General features: G+C 38.4%; 2 protein-coding genes across 2 annotated transcripts; one reads left to right on the top strand and one right to left on the bottom strand.

Moving 5' to 3' along the window:
- Positions 1-1,087: 1,087 nt before the first annotated feature.
- LOC124278604 (MKI67 FHA domain-interacting nucleolar phosphoprotein-like) lies at positions 1,088-14,684 on the bottom strand. The gene is made up of 5 exons (XM_046714349.1): positions 14,541-14,684; positions 11,918-12,052; positions 10,690-10,798; positions 8,697-8,920; positions 1,088-2,012 (listed from the first exon to the last, which is right to left on the bottom strand). The coding sequence occupies exons 1-5, from the start codon at positions 14,649-14,651 to the stop codon at positions 1,863-1,865; spliced, it is 729 nt and encodes a 242-aa protein (XP_046570305.1). The 5' UTR covers positions 14,652-14,684; the 3' UTR covers positions 1,088-1,862.
- Positions 14,685-14,981: 297 nt separating this feature from the next.
- On the top strand, positions 14,982-23,239 carry LOC124278605 (putative malate dehydrogenase 1B). Its single transcript, XM_046714351.1, is given in 7 exon segments — positions 14,982-15,010; positions 15,523-15,635; positions 16,541-16,940; positions 16,943-17,635; positions 17,821-17,951; positions 21,684-21,876; positions 23,139-23,239. Coding segments are annotated over 7 exon segments (1,632 nt in total). The 5' UTR covers positions 14,982-14,988; the 3' UTR covers positions 23,219-23,239.
- The last annotated feature ends 672 nt before the right edge of the window (positions 23,240-23,911 follow it).

A 23,911-nucleotide genomic window follows, 5' to 3' on the forward strand; every position in this document is an offset into this window, starting at 1 on the left:
GAGTTTGGGTTTAATGCCGTCTGTAGCAGTAACCCGGGAGTATCACACCGTACTGACTTATGTGGTCGGAAAGCCCAAAGTGACAGGGATACCTGTGTACCCATCTGGGATTCGAACCCACACCCTCAGAGTCAGGCACCAAATCGCCAGCACACTAAGTCAGCCACCTAACCTTCTCTAGTGGAAGCCACTGTGGCTAAGTGGGTTAGGGTATTAGGTGCCTGACTGAGGGTTTGGGTTCGAATCCCACATGGGACCCAACAAAAGTACTAAAATCTGTACTTTACTGAGAAAGTGTAATCCCAAATATAACATGTTGCATATGACCACTTTCTAAATAGCATTGTGTATTCATATTCAATTTACCTGCTTGCTTTATGAGTGAGTATGGTTTTATGCTTATTCCAACAATATCACAGGGAGGGACCACAGGCCCTCATCATGCTCATGTCTTTGCAAGGATTAATGATTAAAACAATGTTGTTTTTGAGATGACCCCGACTTGAATTGCTTCACAGTTCAATACATCATAATGTTTTATACTGTGAAGCATTTTGAGTCGGGGGTCATCTCAAATTTGTGTATATATTTTATCAAATCTTTAATCCTCGCAAAGACACATGCAGGGGTCTGGGAGGGACACCAGAAATGGGCTTCACTCGTTGTACCCATGCAGTGTTAATATCAATGAAACATGGTCTTCCTGCTGTTTTTGATTGAGATGACAAGCTACTGTAACGTATTAACCACTGGAGGATGAGCTGAGCAGGCATTTACTCAACCACCACATAATTTGCCTGCCCTGCCTGCTTCATGAGAAATTTGCATTTCACAGAATGAATGGCTGATTGTTTACTGCTTCCAGATTGGGAGTAAACAGCAATATCGACCTATCAGAAGCTGAATGGTATTGCTTCACACTCATGAATTAAAATGAATTTAATGTTGTGATTGTTTAGGAGAAATGAAGCATGTATGCAACACCATTCAGTGCAATGGCCAAGTGAAGTGCCTTGACTGATGACCCTGTTCAGTGCTGGTACTACTTCCCTACAACTATTGAGCATGATCACAAACAACACAATCAGACAATGATGGATTTATTGCCATCACCAAACGACAGGAATCATAGTATGTACATTGTGTTTACATAGCACTGTCATCATACAGGGGAAATAAGGTTATTCAAAACATGTTTACATTATCCAACTATCAATACATTTTCACTATTCCAACATAAACAGGTGACATCATTTTCACATCATCCCAGCCAAAACAAAATCTGACGTCCCAACATCCATGCCTCATGCAATACATGTACAATCTACCTTGAAATTCAGCACATTACTTACCAACAAAAGATCAGCATGAGATGATAAACGTTGTCAAATCAGTCAAATACACCATTATCCCCACACTTCAGGTTTTTGGGGATATGCAAGAGTACAACATTCAAGTCATGAAATTATAATGTCAGTGATCACACCATTGCAAGTAGTGCAGCGTACAATCTGGACGCTATATGTAGACAAGGAGTCTCTCCAACAACTCTTCAATCACCACCCCATCCCTGTCACATCCCTCTCTATTCACATAAATCCCCCCTAGCCCTTCCCAGTCACATCAGGTCCCCACCCCCAATCACGTCCAGCTGAAGCAGCTCTTCACTTGAGGCCTTTCTTCTTTATCTTTGTACTCTTCAACCTTGCCCTTCTGTCCAACTTTAGGAATCGTGGATGATTTTCCCTCATTTTTCTTGCTGTCTTTTTTAACACCTTTCTTGCCCTTCCCCTTCTTCACTTCCAGTTCACTAGTCACGGAATCATCCATATTAATCTTCAACGAACCACTAGTGGTCCGAGTTAGTTTGATGACTTAATAACATTAGGGGGTGTCTTGAAGGATATTTCGTCCTCTGTGCTGTCCTCCCACAAAATGGCCTTGTTGCTGCCATCCTTTGCCTTCACAGTGTTTGGAACAGGAGACTTTACATTCTTCTTAACAGATACTTTCTGGAAGGCAAGAAGACTTTACTGTAAAGGCTAAATCATGCAAGGGATAAGTTTGAAAAAGATATGACGTTATCATCACAAAATGAAACTAGTGCCAAAAACAATGGAGAAAGAAATATACTGAAAAATGTAATTTTTGGAGTAAAATTGATATTTTATACTTATCCTGACTCATGCTCTTTTTGCTTGTCTTCTTCTTCTTGCGAACATAGTGGAACACTTGTATCTCCCTAATTGAAGCTCCCTTCAATTTAAAATCACTAATTAGTATTCACCACGAGTTACCTCCTTTCCACAAGCTCGGGAACGAGGGCGCCACCTCTACCCATGTGCCTCACTCTCTCCTCATATACTGAGCCCAACATTTGAATTTACAGGGAAATCCAAAGTGTTATTTGGGGAGGATGGGAGGGCTGACCTCATGAGTCAGGATAAGTATAAAATATCAATTTTACTCCAAAAATGACATATTTTTCCTTATCCTGACTCATGCTCTTTTTGCTTGTAGCATCCTACCTTGAACGGAGGTGGGAATATCTAATACTTTGGATTTTTAATAATTAGTGATTTGAACTGTGATGATTGTAATAACCCTATGGGAACTTCATAAAGGCACTGAACTGATGAATTCCTGCTGCTAACTTATCAGCTGCCATATAAAAGGTTATTACCATGTACTTATTATGATAAAGTATATATAACATTAATACAATGCTTAAGACTAATAGACTTAAGCTTGTTAATATGCTAGTATAAACTCCTTAGAGTTTGTTAGCTAAAATACTTTAAGATATAACATAGTACTAAGCTTAAGATATGATTAAACTTAAGCTAATTATATAATAGCAAACTCTTTAGAGTTTGTTAGTTAATATACTTATATGATATAGATATAATGCTGAGCTTAAGATATGAATAAGCTTTAGCTACATATATAATAGCAAAAAACTCTGTAGAGTTTGTTAGCTAATATATTTTATAATATGAGTATAGTACTGTGCTTAAGCTATAATTAACTTAAGCTACATATATAATAGCCAAACTCTGTAGAGTTTGTTAGCTAATATATTTTTATAATATGAGTATAGTACTGTGCTTAAGCTATAATTAACTTAAGCTACATATATAATAGCCAAACTCTGTAGAGTTTGTTAGCTAATATATATTTATAATATTAGTATAGTACTGAGCTTAAGATATAATTAACTTAAGCTACATATATATAAATGCAAAACTCTGTAGGGTTTTGTTAGCTAATATATTTTACAATATGAGTATAGTAGTGTGCTTAAGATATAATTAACTTAAGCTACATATATAATAGCAAAACTCCGTGAGAGTTTGTTAGCTAATATATTTTTACAATATGAGTATAGTAGTGTGCTTAAGATATAATGAACTTAAGCTACATATATAATAGCAAAACTCCGTAGAGTTTGTTAGCTAATATATTTTACAATATGAGTATAGTATTGTGCTTAAGATATTATTAACTTAAGCTACATATATAATAGCCAAAAAACTCTGTAGAGTTTATTAGCTAATATGTTTATAGTGTAACCATAGTACTAAGCTTAAGATAAGATTAGACTTAAGCTAAATGTATATAGCAAAATAAACTCCTTAGAGTTTATTAACTAATATACTTTTTATGTTAAAAACATAGTACTGAGCTTAAGTTATGATGAAACTTAAGCTATATATATATAATAACAAAACTCCGTCGGGTTTTGTTAGCTAATACCTTTATAATGTAAATATACTGCTTAAGATATGATGAAAACTTAAGCTAATTGTATAATAGCGAAAACAACCCTTTAGAGTTTGTTAGCTATGATATAAACCTAGTATTGAGCTTATGAAGGAAAACTTAAGCTACATATATATAATAGCAAGAACTCCGTGAGAGTTTGTTAGCTAATACATGTTATAATGTAACCATAAAGCTTAAAATATGATGAAACTTAAGCGCGAAATATATAATAGCAAAACCCTCTTTTAGAGTTTTGATAGCTAATATACCTATATGATATAAACATAGTACTTGCTTTAAGATATGAATAAGCTTAAGTTACATATATAATAGCTAAAACTCTGTAGAGTTTGTTAGCTAATACATGTTATAATATAACCATATTGCTTAGAAATATGATGATACTTAAGCCAAATAGCAAAAAACTCTTTAGAGTTTGTTAGCTAATCTACTTATATGATATAAACATAGTACTAAGCTTAAGATATGAAACAGCTTAAGCTACCTATATAATAGCCAAACTCCTTAGAGTTTGTTAGCCAATATATTTTAATAATATGAATATAGTACTATGCTTAAGTATAATTAGCTTAAGTTACCTATATAATAGTAAAACTCCGTAGAGTTTGTTAGCTTAATTAACTTAAGCTATGTATAAAATAGCCAAAAACTCTGTAGAGTTTGTTAGCTAATGCATTTATCATGTAACCATAGTATTACTCTTAAGATATGAATAACTTAAGGTAAATATATATAATAACAAACTCTGTAGAGTTGTTAACTTATATATTGTATGATGTAATAATCATAGTACTGTGATGATAAAAGGAACTTAAGTAAATTATATATAGCATGAAGCTATTTAGTATTGTTATAAGATAAGTAAAAATCTGTTAGATTGACTTATCTTCTCCGAGGAACTGTCAGCTGTTGTCAGCGAGGACCATGGGATCGAATTGGTGTATACCTGAGGCGTCCTCGGTGGTGATATCTCTCAGATAATGGTTTGCAACCACCATATCGGATTTCAGAAATAAACCCTCCATTATTTCAATCACATTTGTGTAGAACAATTGTAGAAGTTAGCTATAATATCATGAGTATTAAAGCTCATGGAGGGTCGGAATAGGTCCATCCGCATATGCAATTAGTATGACAGTTCTGATCCAAATGGAGATATAGTACATGAGACTTCACTCTGCGTAAGTTGATGATAGAGGAAATAATCTGTTGCATTTTTCCTCCTGTTTGGTTTGGTGGAGATAAATTTACAGTGCTCTTGCTGGCCATCTTGATAGAATCGTCATCGTATCATGGGGTCCAAGTATGTCATCCAGGCGTGTTCATAAACCTCACTTGTGAGGTGTTGGAGCACTATATTCATATCCCCAGGTTGGTGTGAAATTTCCGTTTTATTCTCCAAACAGAAGTTTAGTAGGTTTACTAACCATCTAGTTGTGTTAGTAAACGATGAAATTCAGCTGTAGTCTGAAACGCTGTGGATTTAGATCCACTTGTATCTTCGTCTAGGTAATTCGCTGCGAAGTCCTTGACGATGTAGGTGCACAACCAGGTGTGTCTGTCCTCGTTGAACTTTATGTAAAATCGCCTGACTGCCGATCCTCGTGCCTTAACTTGACAGGGAGGTCTCTAACTGAAGAAAGGCAGTCTAATCATGAATGTTCAGGTTAACTGGACTGTAATGAGGCTTGCTCGTTCACTGATATATAGTTGTCACTTGTGACGTAAGTCTTGAACTGTGAATAGAGATCGACCTCTGTGTAGGTCGTTGTCCCTCGCCAGTCCAATCAGAACAAGGCATTTTGATTCTGTATAATACCCGCTGTGATGTCACCGGTGTAGCGGGAAAAACCCACCTTGAATAAATTCTTGTTGTCGCCGTTGATATTAGCATAAACGTCGGTCTTCACCGTAGCTTCCCGGTTATCCGAGTGACCACGTGTTTGAGGGTTAATGGTAACCGCCAGCGAAACCTCCGCGTGAAATATCTCGCTCTGTAATTTTATGCTGGGTAGGTTATTTTCCTGGTTGTCGTGAAAGTAATTTCAGTTTTGAATATAATTCCGACTTCCTTATATATAAGGGTATAAACAACTTGCAAGTTGTGAGCTTGTAGACTGTATACATGAATGTATCGTCATAATTGTAGAATTAACGTTGAACTTGTTGTACATATTTCTTCTCAGAAACTTTGACGATTAAGAGTTATACTTTCGCTGTAACAAGGCTGCTGTTCAATTTCGATATTGAATTGTCTGCAGATATGCGTAATGATCACGCATGTAGATAATCGTATCGTCGTCCGGGATTGTATATTAGCAATTTATACGGAATAGTTAATTTCTGTGAAGATCTATGAAATGTCGTTGACTAATAATACAGCGGCGTTCTGTGTTGTAAATAGCCTGAGCAATTATCTTCGGCGTGAGGCTTATAGGCGGCATCTGGCATACAGTTGATAATCAACTTATGCGGCGTCTTGAAACGGACTGACGAGTAGCTATATATGGCGAGTGGCTAGTATATGGAAACCTTGGAGGAGACTTCCTCGGTGACGCCGGAGACTTCGCGAAGTTCTCGAAGTATCCCTTCTAGATCTTCTGGGTGAAGTAGACTTGGAGCCACTTAGCCTTCGCGACCATCGCGAAGGTGTCGAATCAAAGCCCGATTAGTATATATATATATATATAAATATATATATGAGCTTGCTTCGTGAACAGCCTCTGTGTTTAACAGGATGTGGGATCGGCGAAGAGCTTGCCTAAGTAGGGCCGCATGGATCATCTTATCATATTCAGAAGTCGTATTACACGAAGTCTGGTGATAAGTGTCTAATTGATCGTTCTAGATCTATTTAGGCCAGCGAACATAATACTGTCGTCATGGATTCATCAGAACCAATATACGATTGTAGTTCTTATACTTGATATCGATGATCAACTTGTCTATGGGTTGATCTTCTCGAGACTTGTGAGGGGAACGTTGATAGTTTCATGGCTCTTGTATAGTCCCTCGATGTCCTTCTAGATGATGATGATCTGGATTCAGGTGTCGCCGGCGCATGCCTTCGCTAAGCTTCCTCTAAATCGTCGGTCGAGGGAACGACGATATGACCTTCGCGAAGGCTTCCGTGATGTCTGATGGTCCGAGTCCACATCTAGGGATGAAACCGCGATAAGGTGATGATCTATCCTGCCTTCGCGAAGTCCTTCGCCGGAAGGCTGTATCTAGGTTCTTTCCCGCCTTCGCCGAAGGCTGTACATCTAGGTCCTTTCGCCGCTCGCCGAAGGCTGTACATCTAGGTCCTTCGTCAAGGTGGTCCGTGACTTCCTTCCGAAGGTGACATCGTCCCTGGCTGCTACGTTGACGGGGGTGCCTCTGGGGTGCTGTCTACGTTGGAGCCTTCGAAACTTCGGACCCTGCTACCGCGAGATATTGGTCCTCCATGATGTTCATAATTTATTGCATCATGTCTTCTGGATGGTCTGCGGCGAGGTCGTCGGTGCTTTATCTGCGGTGTTAATGGAGGGTCCACGGAAAATCGTCCGACATCAGTGTAGAGGCATCAGGCTGCATGGTGATCTCTGCTGATGTGCGTTGTAGCTGTCACCGGTCGTTTCTTGTGTGCGTCGTCGGGGATGATGATCAGCTGATCATCGTAGAGGTCCAGGTCATCGGCTGGAACAATCTCGGTTGAGAAAGTCCTAGTAGACTTCGTTGATTTTCCCTCAGAGGTCGACGCTGCCCTGGGTGTGCGACGTCTGCGTTGAGTGTTGGTAATGATGGGACCCTCAGGACGATCATCGCGATATCTGCGTTGGTACATCAGGCTGCATGCTGATCTGTGCCGACATCGGTCAATCTTTGATGTACATCCGTATGATGACCGGCTGATCATCATACAGGCCCAAAACTTCGATGGGAACGGTCTCGGTTGTTGAGATGTAGTAGAAAAACCCTCTAGTCTTCTGCTGCGGCGATGGGATGTCTGGGAAGCAGGATGCTTCTTGGAGATGGCGGACTCGTCCCACACTCTCCACCACTCTAACGAACACCACACGGAGGGGAGTCGGCCAACAGCAGTAGACTGGCGAGGGGTTCCGGTGTATCAGTCATACTAGACTCTGCATCGCGACCTATCTGCTGTCGCGTGCAAACGCCAAAGTAAATATTAATAAAAGGTAGAATTGGATAAATTAGTACCGCAACTGCAATGTGAATATAATAAACATGGCCGTACATCATATTAAAGGCGGATCAGCAGCAGCATAAAACGCGTAATCTGCAATAGTACAGAATTTTCATCAACGTAATCCACTGAAACAAACACAAGTCCCGTGACTAAACTGTGGAAAAAACGACTAAATATCAATATATAATCGTTGAAGGATACTAGCTAAACCTCTATAGATGTCTATACGAGGTAACTAACTAAATATAATTCAAAGGATATAGTGTGTCGGGAGACACAGGCGCTCTCACGTCCAGCTCACTGGGCGAAGAAGGAGAGAGTGAGGCACATGGGTAGAGGTGGCGCCCTCGTTCCCGCGCTTGTGGAAAGGAGGTAACTCGTGGTGAATACTAATTAGTGATTTTAAATTGAAGGGAGCTTCAATTAGGGAGATACAAGTGTTCCACTATGTTCGCAAGAAGAAGAAGACAAGCAAAAAGAGCATGAGTCAGGATAAGGAAAAATATAATAGTTGAAAGTATTTCTAAAAAATCATATTCCCAAGGGTTCCCAATACATTCAATGATCCCCATGACAAACACAATAATACGCTATGGATTTATGTAATATCTTAAACATGTTATAGACATATAAAATTGGACTGCTGGAGCCTATCTAATAAGGAGTATGTAAAACTACAGTTTAAACGGGGGAACCGAGTTCCCTGAACAACACTGACCATTGTGACATCATCAGCTGTGAAGTCGATGCCAAGTTCCGCTAACTTGGAGAAACATTTCTTCTGCTTGTGAAGCATTTTTTTTGAAAGAGTCAACTGTTTAGCCTTGGACTTGACAGCGTTGTGGCGCTGTATGGCATTCACATGACTCTTTGGGCTCTTGAACTTCCGATTACTTCCCTTGAAGAGATCCTCATGAACCTTCTCCTTTGGCCAGAAAGCACCTAAAACAAGAAGACAAAGTCATCAATATCCCTCGCAATGGCAAAATACTCTTCATGATTATGTCTACGAGTTATGATTATGTCAAATATTTAGGTGTGTATATAGAAAAGTGGAAGGAGAGTATTGAAAGGTTTTTAAAGTTCTGCTCCAGAAAGGAGCACTATGACCAATTTCAGTCTATGTCAAACTTGTTGCCATGGAAATGACAAAAATATTTTATTCAGAATTCCAAAACTACCAAAAAGGAACCAGTACACCACTAGACCAATTTATGTGTCAAGTTTAGTGAAGAAACATTGAACGGTTTTAGAGTTCTGCTCCGGAAAAGAGCACTACCACCAATTTCAGGCTAAGTCAAACTTGTTGCAATGGAAACGCCAAAAATATTTTATTCAGAATTCCAAAACTACCAAAAGGCACCAGTACACCACCAGATCTATCTATGTGCCAAGTTTGGTGAAGAAATATTGAACAGTTTTAGAGTTCTGCTCCCGGAAAAGACAAATGTGCACGGACGGACGGAGTCCATTTTAATACCCCCCGCAAAATGCGTTGCGGGGGATAACAATCACTCGTTTCATACAGCTTTAGACCAGTCGACTGCACAAAATCAAGTCTGAACTAGACTATCGTGTGATTGATATTATGAACAACAAAGCATGCTGTCAGGCATGCAAATGACCTGCATTTTTGTGTATAAGTTGTAACCCTGAGCCGCACAGGCAACAACAATAAGCAAGATGGTGGCTTTTTCAGAACGTTAACTGAATGTCTTCTGCATTATACTTGTCCTGATCAGCAGTTGGTCAAAATCTGAACATGTGAAACCCAGCTGTGAAATACACTAACAACAGAAATCACTAGTCCACCACACCCTTGACACAATTAATCAGACTCAGAATTTGTATGTTAAGGTAAGGTGAGGTGAAGTGAGGTGAAATTGGTTTTTAACGTCGTGCTTGGGAATATTTCGCTCTTATGATGACGTGCACGCGTGTGTATGTGTGTATGTGCGGCTGCTTGTACTAGCCCAGACTTCAGTTGGTATTATAGTGCTAGCCCACTGAGATACCATGCCGCAGTGAAACATGAGTACCCCACTCAGACACATTATACTGACTCCGAGCCGAACAGTCCTTGCTGTACCCATTAATGCCGAACGCCAGGCAGGGACCAACAAGCACCATATTTAACCGTCTTTTGGTATGACGCGGTCGGGGATCAAACCCGCGACCTTCCGGTCTCTCCGGGCGGATGCTCTAACCACTACACCACAGAGGCGGTTTTGAATGTTAAGGAAGGAATAAGTTGCAGAAACGGTAGATGAAGATTTTATGCACTAAAAGAGCCACTGGATGTCATTTAAGACACTGGGTGAGTGAATGCTGTTTATACTAAAACGACAATATTACAGATACGTCAATCATGCTAGCAGCCTGCAAACACTGAGAGAATACCCGTGAAAACCCGGGTTAGAATTTATCTTCAGTAACCTATGCTTGTCATAAGAGACGACTAACGGGATTGGGTGGTCAGGCTCACTGACTTGCTTGACACACGTCATTGTATCCCAATTGCGTAGATCAATGTTCATGCTGTTGACCACTGTATCATCTAGCGGAGACTCGATTATTTACAGACCGCCACCATATAGCTGGTATATTGCTGAGTGTGGTGTATAAATTAAACTCACTCACTCCAAACACTGAGGATCAGCAGCATGAGCACAAAACCTTACAATGATATCGATATTATGGGATATACGTACATTTCAGAAGCTTCTCAAACATGAGATAGTTGTTCATTGTGTCGGCAACAATCTTGGCCACCTCTTCAGAAGCAAACTCTACGAAGGCATAACCCTTGGAATTGCCAGTCTGAAACAGAAGTGAAGGAGTAATGTCTGACAACACTTAAACAACATTCCAATAAATATCACTGGGTTTTGTGTCTGGAAGAACTGGAAATATGGTCTCCAACCATGCTCTTCTCCAAACATACCATTACAGCACTAACATGTCATCGCATCTTCATTGATGTGTTTCATTTATACATTCCTATGAAGTAAGAACAAGATCATCCTGGCTAATCTCCAGAGTATACGTTACGATCAATCTCCACTATACCCTGGATGCATCCACGGCTTGGCCCGATAATTTTATTACCTCCCTTGGCTGGCTTTTTATCCAATCAGGTGTCTACACTGGGAAGTTGAGCATACCAATCACAACTCACTTTTGCTTCTTAAATTATCTAACCGTTTAAACTTGGTAACACAAGTGATGTAGAGGTACTCTGAAAGAGGTAGAAGGAATTCTTCCATATATTTATTTAAAGTTTCAGATCTGTCAATTTGTCAGTATTATTTCCCCCAAAATCTGAGTGGCACTGTGAACAAACCTTCGCGACTGCTACCGCTATCATTCCTGACATTGGCAAGCTCGGTTGTAACGGCTTCTTAGCTGATTGGCTACTGTGAGAATGCGGAGCCAGCCAAGGGAGGTTATAAAATTATCGGGCCAAGCCGTGGATGCATCCATGGTATAGTGGAGATTGATCGTAACGTATACCCTGGAGATTATCGAGGATGGAACAAGATTTTTATTTACATTTTAATTAACGTGTTTATAAATAGTGTCATAGTTAATTCATTAGTTTGGAGGTTTCTCAGAAGATGATGTTGACAATGATGTAGCATAAACATGAAATGATGTAATCACTTGGATTTCAGTCATTTTCATTCACCTTTTAAAGTGTCCTCCACCATATCATCAACAGCTGAAGTCATGCCAGGATTTATGTGAACTCCACTTAAACCCTTCTCATAATAGGCCAATATAACAGCTAGTAGTGTTTCAGGTACCATGCCCTCCGGGGATGCTTGGTGGGGATGAGATTTCTTGACAGTTACCGAATTGTGATAAAGATTTCTTGGGGGAAAGAGAAATACTAACTGTTACCAAAAAGAAAATCTAAGTAGTTGATTTTGAACTTACATTTTTACTCCTTGCCAGACGAAGTCGTGTCACCCTACCGAACTGTGAAAAGAAGGATTTCATCTGTGGCTCGAAGAATCCATGTGGAATATGTCCAATGTAGATAACTCCTGGCTGATTGACATTCGACGCTCCCTGAACACACATCAAACACTAGGTGAGCACTTGGTTAAAAAATATCCTGTCATTGAGTTGACAGCTTGGAGAAATACTGAATATAATGCTGAACAAGCATGTTTCTCCAATGAACTTCACAAAATACTTGATCTTATTTTGAGTTAGTGAGTTTAGTTTTGATGCCGCACTCAGCAATATTCCAGCTATATGGCGGTGGTCTGTAAATAATCGAGTCTAGACCAGACAATCCAGTGATCAACAGCATGAGCATCGATCTGCGTAAACCCAATCCCGTTAGTCGCCTCTTACGACAAGCATGGGTTACTGAAGAATCATTCTAACCCGGATCTTCACAGGTAAGATCTTATTTTGAAGTTTATGTGGTAGTTATTTCAAAACTTTCCCCAACATAATACGTATTTCAGATAACTATTTCAGCAGTCTCAACTTCAACATTGCTGAATTTACATCTGTTACTTGTCACGGTCCATAGCTGCAAAATGGCTATTCACAGTGGCAATGCCCTTTACAATTTGTATGAACCCTGAGGACAATCCTGATCCATAGTTATGTTCAAAATAAACAGATATTTGTCTGGTGTAAATGAGTTTACTGGCAAAACCAGTGCCAATTGTATGTCCGATAATCCTGCAGACAACATGATAGACGCATGATTGTGTGACCCTGAGAGTGGTGAGTGTGTGTTCTATATAACCAGGCTGTTTAGAATTGAAAACTTAATATAAATTTGATAAACATTTAAGGAAAATCTGAAGTCAAGTTAAGAAAGACCAGTGTACTTTTTACACTGACCAGAGCAACCAAATTCATTATTCACCTGACGAAGGGGCAAGGAAAAGCCAAGAAACTTTATGTATAGAATAAACAAGAAGTTGACATACATAATATTTTGTCTTATACAAATTCATATTGATTCATTTCTCTTGCAGATAACAAATAAAATAAGGGAAATGAGTGGACTGATTGAATCGGGTGACTCATACATCATTTAGGAAATAAATGGTCAGTTTAGGATGCTTCGCCAGTTTACTGACTTGGTTAATTAGAGACATCATTACCCAACACTCTACCTCGAACCACAAACCAAATCAAAGTTAATGAGTACTCGTTTAATGGGTCATTAGCACTTCAGTAACGCACGAGTGATGTCACAACATTCCCGTTCATCTTTTTCAGGCCATTGTGTCTGGGACATCTTGGTGGAACAAAACATGTTTCAAATTGGATACATTTGGATTGACTGACTAAGGTAAGGTCTAAAACTAAGGATCGTAAATGGGTGTTTGCCTCTAAACCAGTTTGCCACTAGAGAGCACTAGACCATGATTTAAGCAGTGATATAGCGAGACAGTTTGCTGGGACACCTGGTAAAGTGCATTCTACCCATATCAAGTTATCAGGGAGCCACTTATACCATAGGATATGTTCGCCACCATAACCCTAGAATACATGGGTTTGAGTATTAAAGGAAAGGATTATTGGTAAAAATGGTAAAATAGTAACAAAATAAGATGGCGAACGTATATTATGAAACTCACCAATGTGAGTTCGAGACTCACTGTTTTCAGTTCATCAATTCAAGTATATATATAAACATCACCACACATCAGTATCGTTGAATTAAGTTTTCGACGGCGTGCTTACTCTCCCTATAACAAGGCAGGTTGTATCACACAAACATTGTAAATACTCGGATGATGGCTTGTGTATGAGATAGCATCTCCTTAATAAGATAATGACATGATTTCCAATTTTTCATGTGATAGTAATCGAAAAAATACAATGACCAGGTTGGCCTATAATAGGCCTATAAGTTATGATATTTATCAAATAAATTTTAAGTGGTGCATGCCTATAATAGGCCTATAAGTTATGATATTTTCATCAAATAGATTTTTAATTAAATATAAGCGGTGCATGTCCGCATGAGGATATTAACATCATTCAAGTTTTGATGTCCAAAGGTTTTCATTCAAACCCTTTTTGAGAATTTTCATCACATAATAAAGGAGTTTGGAAATTGTTAATTAAATATAAGTCTATAATATTTTTTGACGATTTCCATTGCAAATTAATGACATAGATATTCAGTGTTAGTTTTCAAAAGGAAAATCTATGCAAAATTGAGTTCTTAATGAAACATCTTTTCCTGAACATGATATAAATTTCCATTTTGGACAAAAACTTATTTTTTTCAAGCTGAGGAGGTCCATTAACTATTCATCTCTATGATCATATAAAAACCATTTCGTGCGGAAATTGATAGTTTGTGAAATAATTAGAAAAATGTTCAAATATAGCCCGATCGGCCTATAGCAAAGTAGGCAGAACGGCCTATAATATCTTGTTCGGCCTATTATACGCTGATCGGTAGGTTTCCCCAACCTGATGACTGTTGTTTGGCGTCCTAAAACCAATCATGTCAAACTAGTAAGCCCTAGCATACCACAAGGATGTCTAACCCAGAATAATATTCTATTTTTACCCTGTTCTTGATTTCCAATACAGTCTTTTCGAAGGCTTCCTGCTGTTCTGGTTCTAAGGCCACGTTGTTTGGGAGTTTCACAGAACCACGCTTCTTACTGGGGGACGCCATGTTGGTTATGTCACGTGGTTAACCATTCGGAGAATATCGAGATCTCCCGACAAAGTTAGATACGCCTTACATCTAACGCCGAGTCAAGAAGAAGCTTAAGAGTTACTCCGATTGACAAAAGGGGTTCATACAAAATGCGGACTCGTTACTTTTTATATATATATAGCCACATTTCTTGCCTTTTCAAAATAAGAACTGGCTCCTAATGTGATACATTAGAAACACATTAATAGTTAATACATTAATAGTTCTCTGTAATATATTTAAACGTATGAACAAAATATTTTCATATCGATCCTACTTTTATAACCACATTACCAGGCAACCAGATAACAAAATGGCGAAAGTTGTGATAGCAGGTGGGTAAGGTTGTCAATATAATGGTGAATTTTAGGATGCGAATGTAGCTTTCATAGCAAATTGTATTTGTATAAGCTTTTCATTTAATTTTCGCAATGCTCAGCGTGTGTTATACAAAAATACACATATTACCATGGTAAAAATGTGTTTTTAATGTGAGACCGAATGTTCTGATGCTTTTCAAGATTTGTTTTGTTTTCGTTGTTATATTTTGGTCGTTGCTAAATACATCGGTGACAATATGCTTTGCCAGTTCATCAATATACATACGTTTGTTAATTTTATATCCTTTGGCACTTGTACTGTTAATTGCCATGTGACAAATGTCAGAGACCATATTCTATTAACACACCAGTTACAGGTCAGTGTTTGGAAATCCATACTGTTATGCTGTCAAAATGGCAAATCAAATTAGTGTTAGAAGCATTTGATTCACGAATGAAAATGATACAAATTCAGCTTGAGGTGCATCATAACTCCAGTTGATAATGTAGACATACATATTTTCAAGGAAGGGCAGACTGCCCCTACTTTGCACGAGTGGAGCTCATTGGCGACAGGCTGTCAAAGAATTTACCAGATTTCAAGCTGCACAAGATAGTTAAAACTGATGATGAGTGGGAGGTGAGATAACTATGCTTCTTTTGTTTTTAATAATAATAATGTTATTATGCTGATATATTAGAGTTGTTATTTGCCGTTATTTCTCTGTAAGCTATCATTCTTCATTTTAATATCTTTTATGTGCTAGTATATATATCATGATGTATGGCTCAGTGAGTGAACAGTTATCACCTTTGACATTTTATTCTGACAGTTCTGTAAGGAAAGCATGCAAAATAGTACCACAGACATTTAGGATAAATTGCTGCAAATGGCCATGGAACAGGATCTGGTATAATATGTTATGATGAAATGCACATTTTGACGGTAAGAGTTCCGCCAGTAACCCCCTCTTGAAATGTATTCTATTTATTATGATTATTTCTAGAGGTTAGTGTTCAGGTTTAGGGATCAGATTTAGCATTTGTTAGGTTTAGGGTCAGATTTAGGGTGAGGGTAGGCTTTCTGTAAAAAAAATCTATTCTTAGGCATAGAATGATAAAAAAACCAGGGGTTACGGGGGCAGAAATCTTTCCCATTTTGACTCTGATTCCTTAAACAGTCTCAACAATGAAATGCAACAACAAAAGCATTTTGAATAATTTTTTAAAGAAAAGTTTCATAAATAGATCCAGATGATTTAAGGCATTTTGGATCATACCAGTGACTAGGGAAAGGATATGTCTTGGATATTTTATGTTGTGTTTTCGGTTTGTTTTTGAAACAGGAACCCCTTCAATTCTGAGGCCAATGTGCATTTTGTGTTATCTTCAAATTACCTTTTTTGAGTGAATATGCCTGGGGTGTCAGATATTATTATTGAAGTGTGAAAAAGTTAAAGTTTAAGTTTTATCTCATGAAATAGTTTTACATTAACTATAATAGCGCATATAGTGTTTTTAAATACGTTGGATGTTACGTTACAGAAATGGCTTGATGAGACTTGCAATGTACGAGGTTGGAGTCATAAGAAGTCACCACTCATCTGGCGTGAGTTGATTGATAGGGGGGGCAAAGGAGTCCTTATTGGGGGAGCCAATGAATTCCAGGAGTATGTGACAGGCTACTATGGTGTCCTGTCTGAAATGACCAGTGATGACATGACCAAAGTTGCTGAAGAGAACAAGGTGACGAAGACAGAAGTTGATGCGGAGATAGAAGCGCACCGTGCACTGAGTCAGCCTCTTGCAGTGTGCATCACCAACGCCAGTAGTCCAGTCTGCTACAGCCTCATCAACCTAATTGCCAGTGGGGAGGTTTTTGGAGAGTCAACAGAGGTTGCGATCAGACTCCATGATTCTGAAGAGAAGAGGGAATACCTATCAGGGTTGAAATGGAGGCCTATGATCTGGCACATGGTCTCCTGCGAGATGTGAAGGTTGTGTCTGATGTGCGTGAAGCTTTCACAGACAGCAGTATCATCCTGCTGTTGGATGAGCTGGAGATTCAGGAGGAAGAGCCCAGAGAGAAATGGCTGAAACGAAATGCAGAGCACTTCACTAACTATGCTTCTGTCATAAATGATGTTGCAGCTAAAAATGCCAAAGTGTTACTGGCCGGAAATGGACCGCTTAATTTCAATGCTTGTATGATGTTGAAAAATGCACCAAACATTCCTCGTCAGAACATTGTAGCTCTGTCACGAATGGTAGAAAACTGTGCTAAGTCTGTTGTTGGAGATCGATTGAGTGTGAACCCAGCAGGTGTGGTAGACTTGATCGTGTGGGGAAACATCAACAGTAAACACTTCATTGATGTCACCAAGGCACGTGTCCATGGTTACGACGGGGCAATATGGGGGCCACCATCTTACTCTGTGTCGGCACAGGAGATGATCCACAATGATAAGTGGATAGAAAAGGAGTATGTGGAGCTGGTGGAAGCACGCAGAAGTGTGGTGGAGGCAGCTTTAGGTCACCCTGCCTCCATGGCACAAGCCAACGCAGTGGCCACCACACTCAAGCATTGGACGAATGGCACGCCGACAGGGCAGATGTTCTCCCTTGGTGTCTGTTCTGAAGGTAATATTTCTTTCATTTCATATACTTTTTAAACAATACATCTGGGTTTATTTTTACTGATCATCTGAATATCCACATGCATCTAAAGCATGTTCTCTTTGTGCTAGGGAAGATCTACATATTATGCTGAGCAGTTTGCTGTAGAAGTTATAATTGTGATTATCAAACCATCTCTCACCTCCCAGGTTGGTATGGGATCCCAGAAGGTTTAGTCTTCTCCTACCCAGTGACGATGCACCCGAAAGGTTACTTCACAGTTGTACAAGACATTGACCTGTCTGAGGACACCAAGAACAAGCTTCAAGATGTTGTGCAGGTAGTATTTCCATCATCTCCATCTTCGTCTCCACTTCAAGTTATTAACAAAGTACACATCAGATGACCATCAATGTGTTGCTGCATTGTATATGGTACATGGAAATGTGTTCACGATTGGGAAGCAGCCCAGCTGTGACAAGACTGACTGTGTGCCTTTGTTTCCTTCAGACAATTTGATGCACTCACAATCCAACTGAGTAAAATCATATCTTAGTTCTTGACAACCTCTATATATAGATATGAGGACATCCCATTATGTGTAACATCATAACGACCTATCATCCAACCTATCTGCATGATCAGTGCATCGTTTACCAGATCAGGAACGGGAAAGTTGGAACATGTTTTTTTACCATCCAGCCTCGGAAAGGTTAACACTGTGTAGTCCGATTGACAGTTACGGGCAGTATGATGTATTCAGACAAGATCATCGTCTGTTTCATGTTTCTGTGGAATACACATTTGAATGGTACAGATTTACTGCCATATAATGTATGCCATCTCTAAGGCAATTTTCAAATTTGAAATCAAGGATTTTAAAAAAATGTTTTTCAAAGCATAATCTCAAATCGATATCAGTGCCGTACTGCTCAAGATACCTGCTTTCTCGTTGCCTAATGTTGACTGTTTAAAGTTCTCAAAAGGTAATTGTCACACGACCAGTAATGAGATGTTCTTAGACCTTTGATTTTCAGTAGTGAGAACTAAGGTCATATTTTACTGAGATTGCACACAAACAGGCTAACCATGATGTGATGATCGCTCACTAGTGACAGTCTAACACATTGATGAAATTGTTAGAGTGGACACTGTATTGGACTATCTAAGTTATCTCAGGAAATCCAAAAGGCAAATATGTCAAATTTCAACAAAAGTAAATATTTCCCATTCTTTTTTATCTAATACAGTCGATGTTGTAGAACATATTGATGAGGCACATGTCTGTCAGATTATTCATGTATTCATGGTAATCAGAGCAAGCTTTCTTTAAAATACTTTGCTTTTAATCTTGGCATTTAGTCAACTACAATTGATGGTAATGTGGGTGAGCAATGGGGTAAGCTCCAAGTAATCACATACTAGGGCTGGGACGGTAGGAATAAGCTCCAAGTAATCGAATCGAAAGTACCTCGAAATGTAAGGAATACAGCCAAGCTTCTGTCAACTGTCTGAAAAATTCAATCAATGGGTTGACAGAGATTATTATAGAAACTTGAAAGAATGGCAATAAGACATTAAAACAGATCTTAGGCTATTTAATTTACGTCTATTTAACCAATATAAAGAGTATCAGCATTACTTACATTCCTCGTTACACTGGAAAAAAAGTCCACATTTACAAGCTTGGAAATGTCTTGGAAAGATGATGTTTCCAAGACATTTCCAAGCTTGGAAAGATGATGTTTCCAAGACATTTACAATTTTGGAAATATGAGATTTCCAAAAATTTACAATTTTGGAAATGTCCACAAGGGGAGATAACTGGTGGGTGATGGTAAATGATTGTTCTTTGCACGCCCAGGACCTAATCCCTTGTTAATTGATGAGTAAGTCAAGGCAGTTAAGAGTCACCAATTAACAAGGCCTACTGCCTTGTTAAATTAATGAGTGAGTGAAGTCAGTTTAGACAGCCTCTGGAAGGAAAACCAAGTTGCAAGTTTTTATGCCTCTTAAAGAAGCCTCTGGAAGTAAGTTATATCTCTGATGGCCATTTAGAAGTGGAATGCATACAAAAGCAAGACTTATGGATGTCAACTTCCTTACTGTGACCTGATTTTCACCTGATGAAGGAGCAAGCATATGTCTCAAACATCGTCGTGTTATTCACAATAAAGAAGTTGACATCCATAAATCTTGCTTTTCTTATTAAAAAGGTAAGTTATTAAAATCCACTGAGCTGTAGGTTTGTTAATCATGTCTCGATGTGATTATCGCTCTAACACACCTGAGAGATTCGTTAACAGTGTTGTATGCACAGGCGGTGATAGTTGTATTGTATTGAATTTGGTTGGTTGCATAATGTTTTGTGTTATGCTGTCAGTTTGTATGTATGTGTGAATGAGGAACCTCACATGTTATGACATTGAAAACAGACTAAACTTAACATTATTCCATGGTCAATATCGCAATGTGAGTGAAATGGTAGTATACGGAAGTTTGTTTCACATTTTTGATAATACCTTCTTTTATGCAGATAAAATTATTAAAAAATGAAGGAATAATGCCATGCTTCTCTCAGAGTAAGGGAAGATAATTTATATAGTGATTCTTATCAAATTAGATATTTCTTTATCGTCCGAACAGAATTCACAAATTACAGATGTTTTGTGTGGGTTTGTGTGCATGCACTCGTATAACATCTAACTTGATAGGTATTAAAATCAAGCCGTTTGTAACCATGACTATATTGGTTGGAACACTTGAGGAACAAAAAATAATTTCTCGCCTCAAAAGGAACTGGAACAGTAACATTTTTCATGTTATCATATGAGCTTCAAAACATTGAATGAAATAAATGCTGTATGATGAAATGGATCAGAGAACATTATAATGGCATACATGACGTGTTAATGACACATGTAATGATAAAAATACATAATCACTTTGTTAGTTAACTCATGACCAGACACGTCAAACTGGTACCGATAGATTTATATCTAAAATGTAAAAATTCAGTATTTCTTAGTACCTGAAATAGAAAACACGAATTTGGATGAGATGTTTTAATCTGAGATCAATCTGTAGAACTTAAATCAACTTTAAAAGATTGGTCATTCGCAAACTGAAGCAGATCTCACTTATACTGCAGTAAAACAATATGGGGATACATAATCTAAACATACCACTTACGCGATAACAACTCCCTGTTTATTGCATAGAACGGCATTCCGATGTACATCGTTCAGAATAAACAAGCTGACTGAATGTTGATTGATTCCATCACTTGGATAATGGAGTGGATTTCGACTTGTTGATCTTACTCTCCTGTTGACCCCAACAACGTGCTACTTGCTGAAGTACCTGTTGTTGTTAATTTGCTGCTTGTCACTATGCATATATACTTCTATTCACCTGGTTGTAGTTACTTTTATCCAGATAATGGCGAGAGAATATACATGGAAACTCCCTCTCTAACCTTTGGTCCAAACGGATGAGTTAAGAAAAAGGTCGATGCCCCCGTCCTTTAGCCATTTCACATTGGATTATAGAGACAATGATGGGCCTACGTGTTGATAGAAGAGGATATTCCGGATTATGCGAATGAGAGCACACCTAATGAGAAAACGAGCCAAATATATGTATAAAGATAGTGTTTTATTTCACAGAACTTTTCGTTCCCGCCGCTCACGCGTAGATAAATTACAGTCGTTAATAATAACCTTAATTAATCGGACAATACCAATGATGTAATTGTGTGTTACGTCAATTATGAAAAAGACAATTTATGATCTGCCCTTGTCATTACAGAGTTCTCTCCCTTTCCGGGTACTCGATTCCTAGAAATAGGACTCGATTCCAGGTGTACCCGACCCGGATTCGAGTACCCGAGTACCCGTCCCAGCCCTATCACATACTTGTTCGACATCTGATCACTTTTTATAGCCTGCTACATTTAACATCAGGAAAGTGTAATACGTTTTGCAGTCTCTCATGTGAAAATCATTTAGTTGTATTTTTTTAGTATATTTGTCAGTTTTGAGGATAGAGTGATGGCGGGTTTGTTTGACAGGAGCTGACTCAGGAGTTGGAGGTGATGTTCCCTCCCCCATGTCCTGCACCCTCAGTGGAGGCAGCTGGACAGACTGAGGAGCCAGAAGAGGTCAAGCCAGAAGAGGTCAAGCCTGAAGGGGAAGATGGAGCTCAGCAGGATGGGCAGACGGAGGAGAAGGAACAAGAGTCTGTTCAGGAGGCGACTGTAGATGGTAAGAAATTACAGATCAATTTCCTGCAACATCAGTCTGGCTCTAGCAAGCTCTAGTGTTAATTTGCCTCTACAATCTGCCCTGATTGTTCCCCATTACCATGTGTTTGTCTTGTATGGAGGAAGACTTAAAAGAGGATTGGGTGGTCATGAGAGACGTGGCAGATTGTGTGACATGTGACTCAGCATACATCATGTTCATGTCCTGATATGAGAATGGATGGTTTACTGGCCATAAGACAACAGCTGTAATGTTACTGTTTACGTGGTATAACATTCACTTACTTCCACCCGGAATCTCAAAGGCAAAATATGTGCTGAACACATAGATACTTTTACCGTAATTGAAATGAGGAAATTGGTGCTTCCAGTGGATGTTATTTTTTGGTTATTATTAGGGCTGCGCAATATAACTGGTTTACCGGTATTTACCGGTTCAGACATGAAAACGATACATATTGCGATATGCTGATCGAAAACCGGTATTTTGACTTGCATTCAGAAAACTTCGTAACACTCGGAAATCTTCAGATATGTCCTTGTTTCATTTGTGCCAAATCTTATTCATATTTTTATTTTATCATGATTAAAAGTTTTTATTAAAGCTTAATCAAGCCTAGTGATTTTGTTGTGTTTTTGCTCTGTAAATCAAGAATTAACTCGATTATAAGTAGTTTTTTTGTTTAAAAATACTTCATGCAATATATTGCAATATATTGCAATACATATCGCAATACATGCTTTCCAATCGCAATATATCGCAATATGAAAATTCTCTGCAATACCCACCCCTAGTTATTATGAGCTCCAGGAGAGACCAGCTGGGAGCTTGTGCTTGTGTCATCAGAACCCAGACAGCCTTGCCTTATTTAATGCTTTATCATATTACAGACCACTGTGGCAATAACCCTACTCTATTGCATTGAGAACCCAAGACTCAGTAAAACCCCATTAAATTTATCTCACAAACAAATCCTGAAACAAAAATATCTGTACACTCCCTATAAAGTCTACAATTCTTTGTCGTCTTCAGCATATTCCTGATTTTATTGTATTCTCTGGGCTGCTTTCTGTAATATATTAAAAGATACTTTAACCATACAAATGTTGAAATATTTTTATTTTAGTAACAACTGATCACAAATAGATATAGCATAGTTGGGATTAGATAAGCATCTTTAGACTGGTTTGTGATAGTTTGTCATTCAAATATAAGAAAGCAAATGTCTTTGGTATTTAGTGACATGCTCTTTTCTGTTGCAGAGGGAGGAACTGAGAAGACACAGGATGGGGAGGATGTAAAACAGGAAACACAGCCAACAGAGGGGGAGGCAACATCATAAGGAACAGCCAACCATGCCAAAGAAAATAGCCATGAATTGCATGACCTGCCTTGTGTATGATCTGTCATGATTTTCAGTTGTTTAATCTTGCACATGTTCAGTTTACTTTGCAGTTTCATAGTCTTTCAAGAACTCTGTGATATTTATTGAGCGAGTGCCACCATTCCTTAAGTCAAAGTTCATAAAGGAACTCCAAGGCATTGGTCTCGATAGAAATCTACATCAATCTATTTCTTCAGATGTATTCCATTGGTTTCTGAATTATGTATATTTGTTTCAGTGTTTTGATCCTGTGAAGTACCATTTTTGTACAGTTTACATGAAAATACATTACTTTTTGTATTTGTACAGTGAACATAAAATTATATCATTAATATTAAAGTATCATATTTACTATGTGTATTGTTGTCATTTTCTTCAGTCCACACATTTAGACAGGCTATCAAACATGTAGAATTCATCTCTGAGCATCTATTGTCTTACTGTAACTAAAATATAGTTGCTTCCTCACATTTTTAGTTCTTTATATACTTGAGAGTAAAATGACATCTAGTGGTCAAAGTTTGTATAGTTGTGCCTTAACTGTACTGTAACCAAGTTTCAGAACTGTAACATGACATCAGTAGAATGTCACTGCATCTTAATGCTCAGAATTCAAGATTGAATTTTTGTTTTCTCACAGATGAGGCATAT

The sequence above is a fragment of the Haliotis rubra genome, unplaced genomic scaffold (assembly GCF_003918875.1).
Source record: "Haliotis rubra isolate DU_JTF1 unplaced genomic scaffold, ASM391887v1 Scf24, whole genome shotgun sequence".
NCBI lineage: Eukaryota > Metazoa > Mollusca > Gastropoda > Lepetellida > Haliotidae > Haliotis > Haliotis rubra.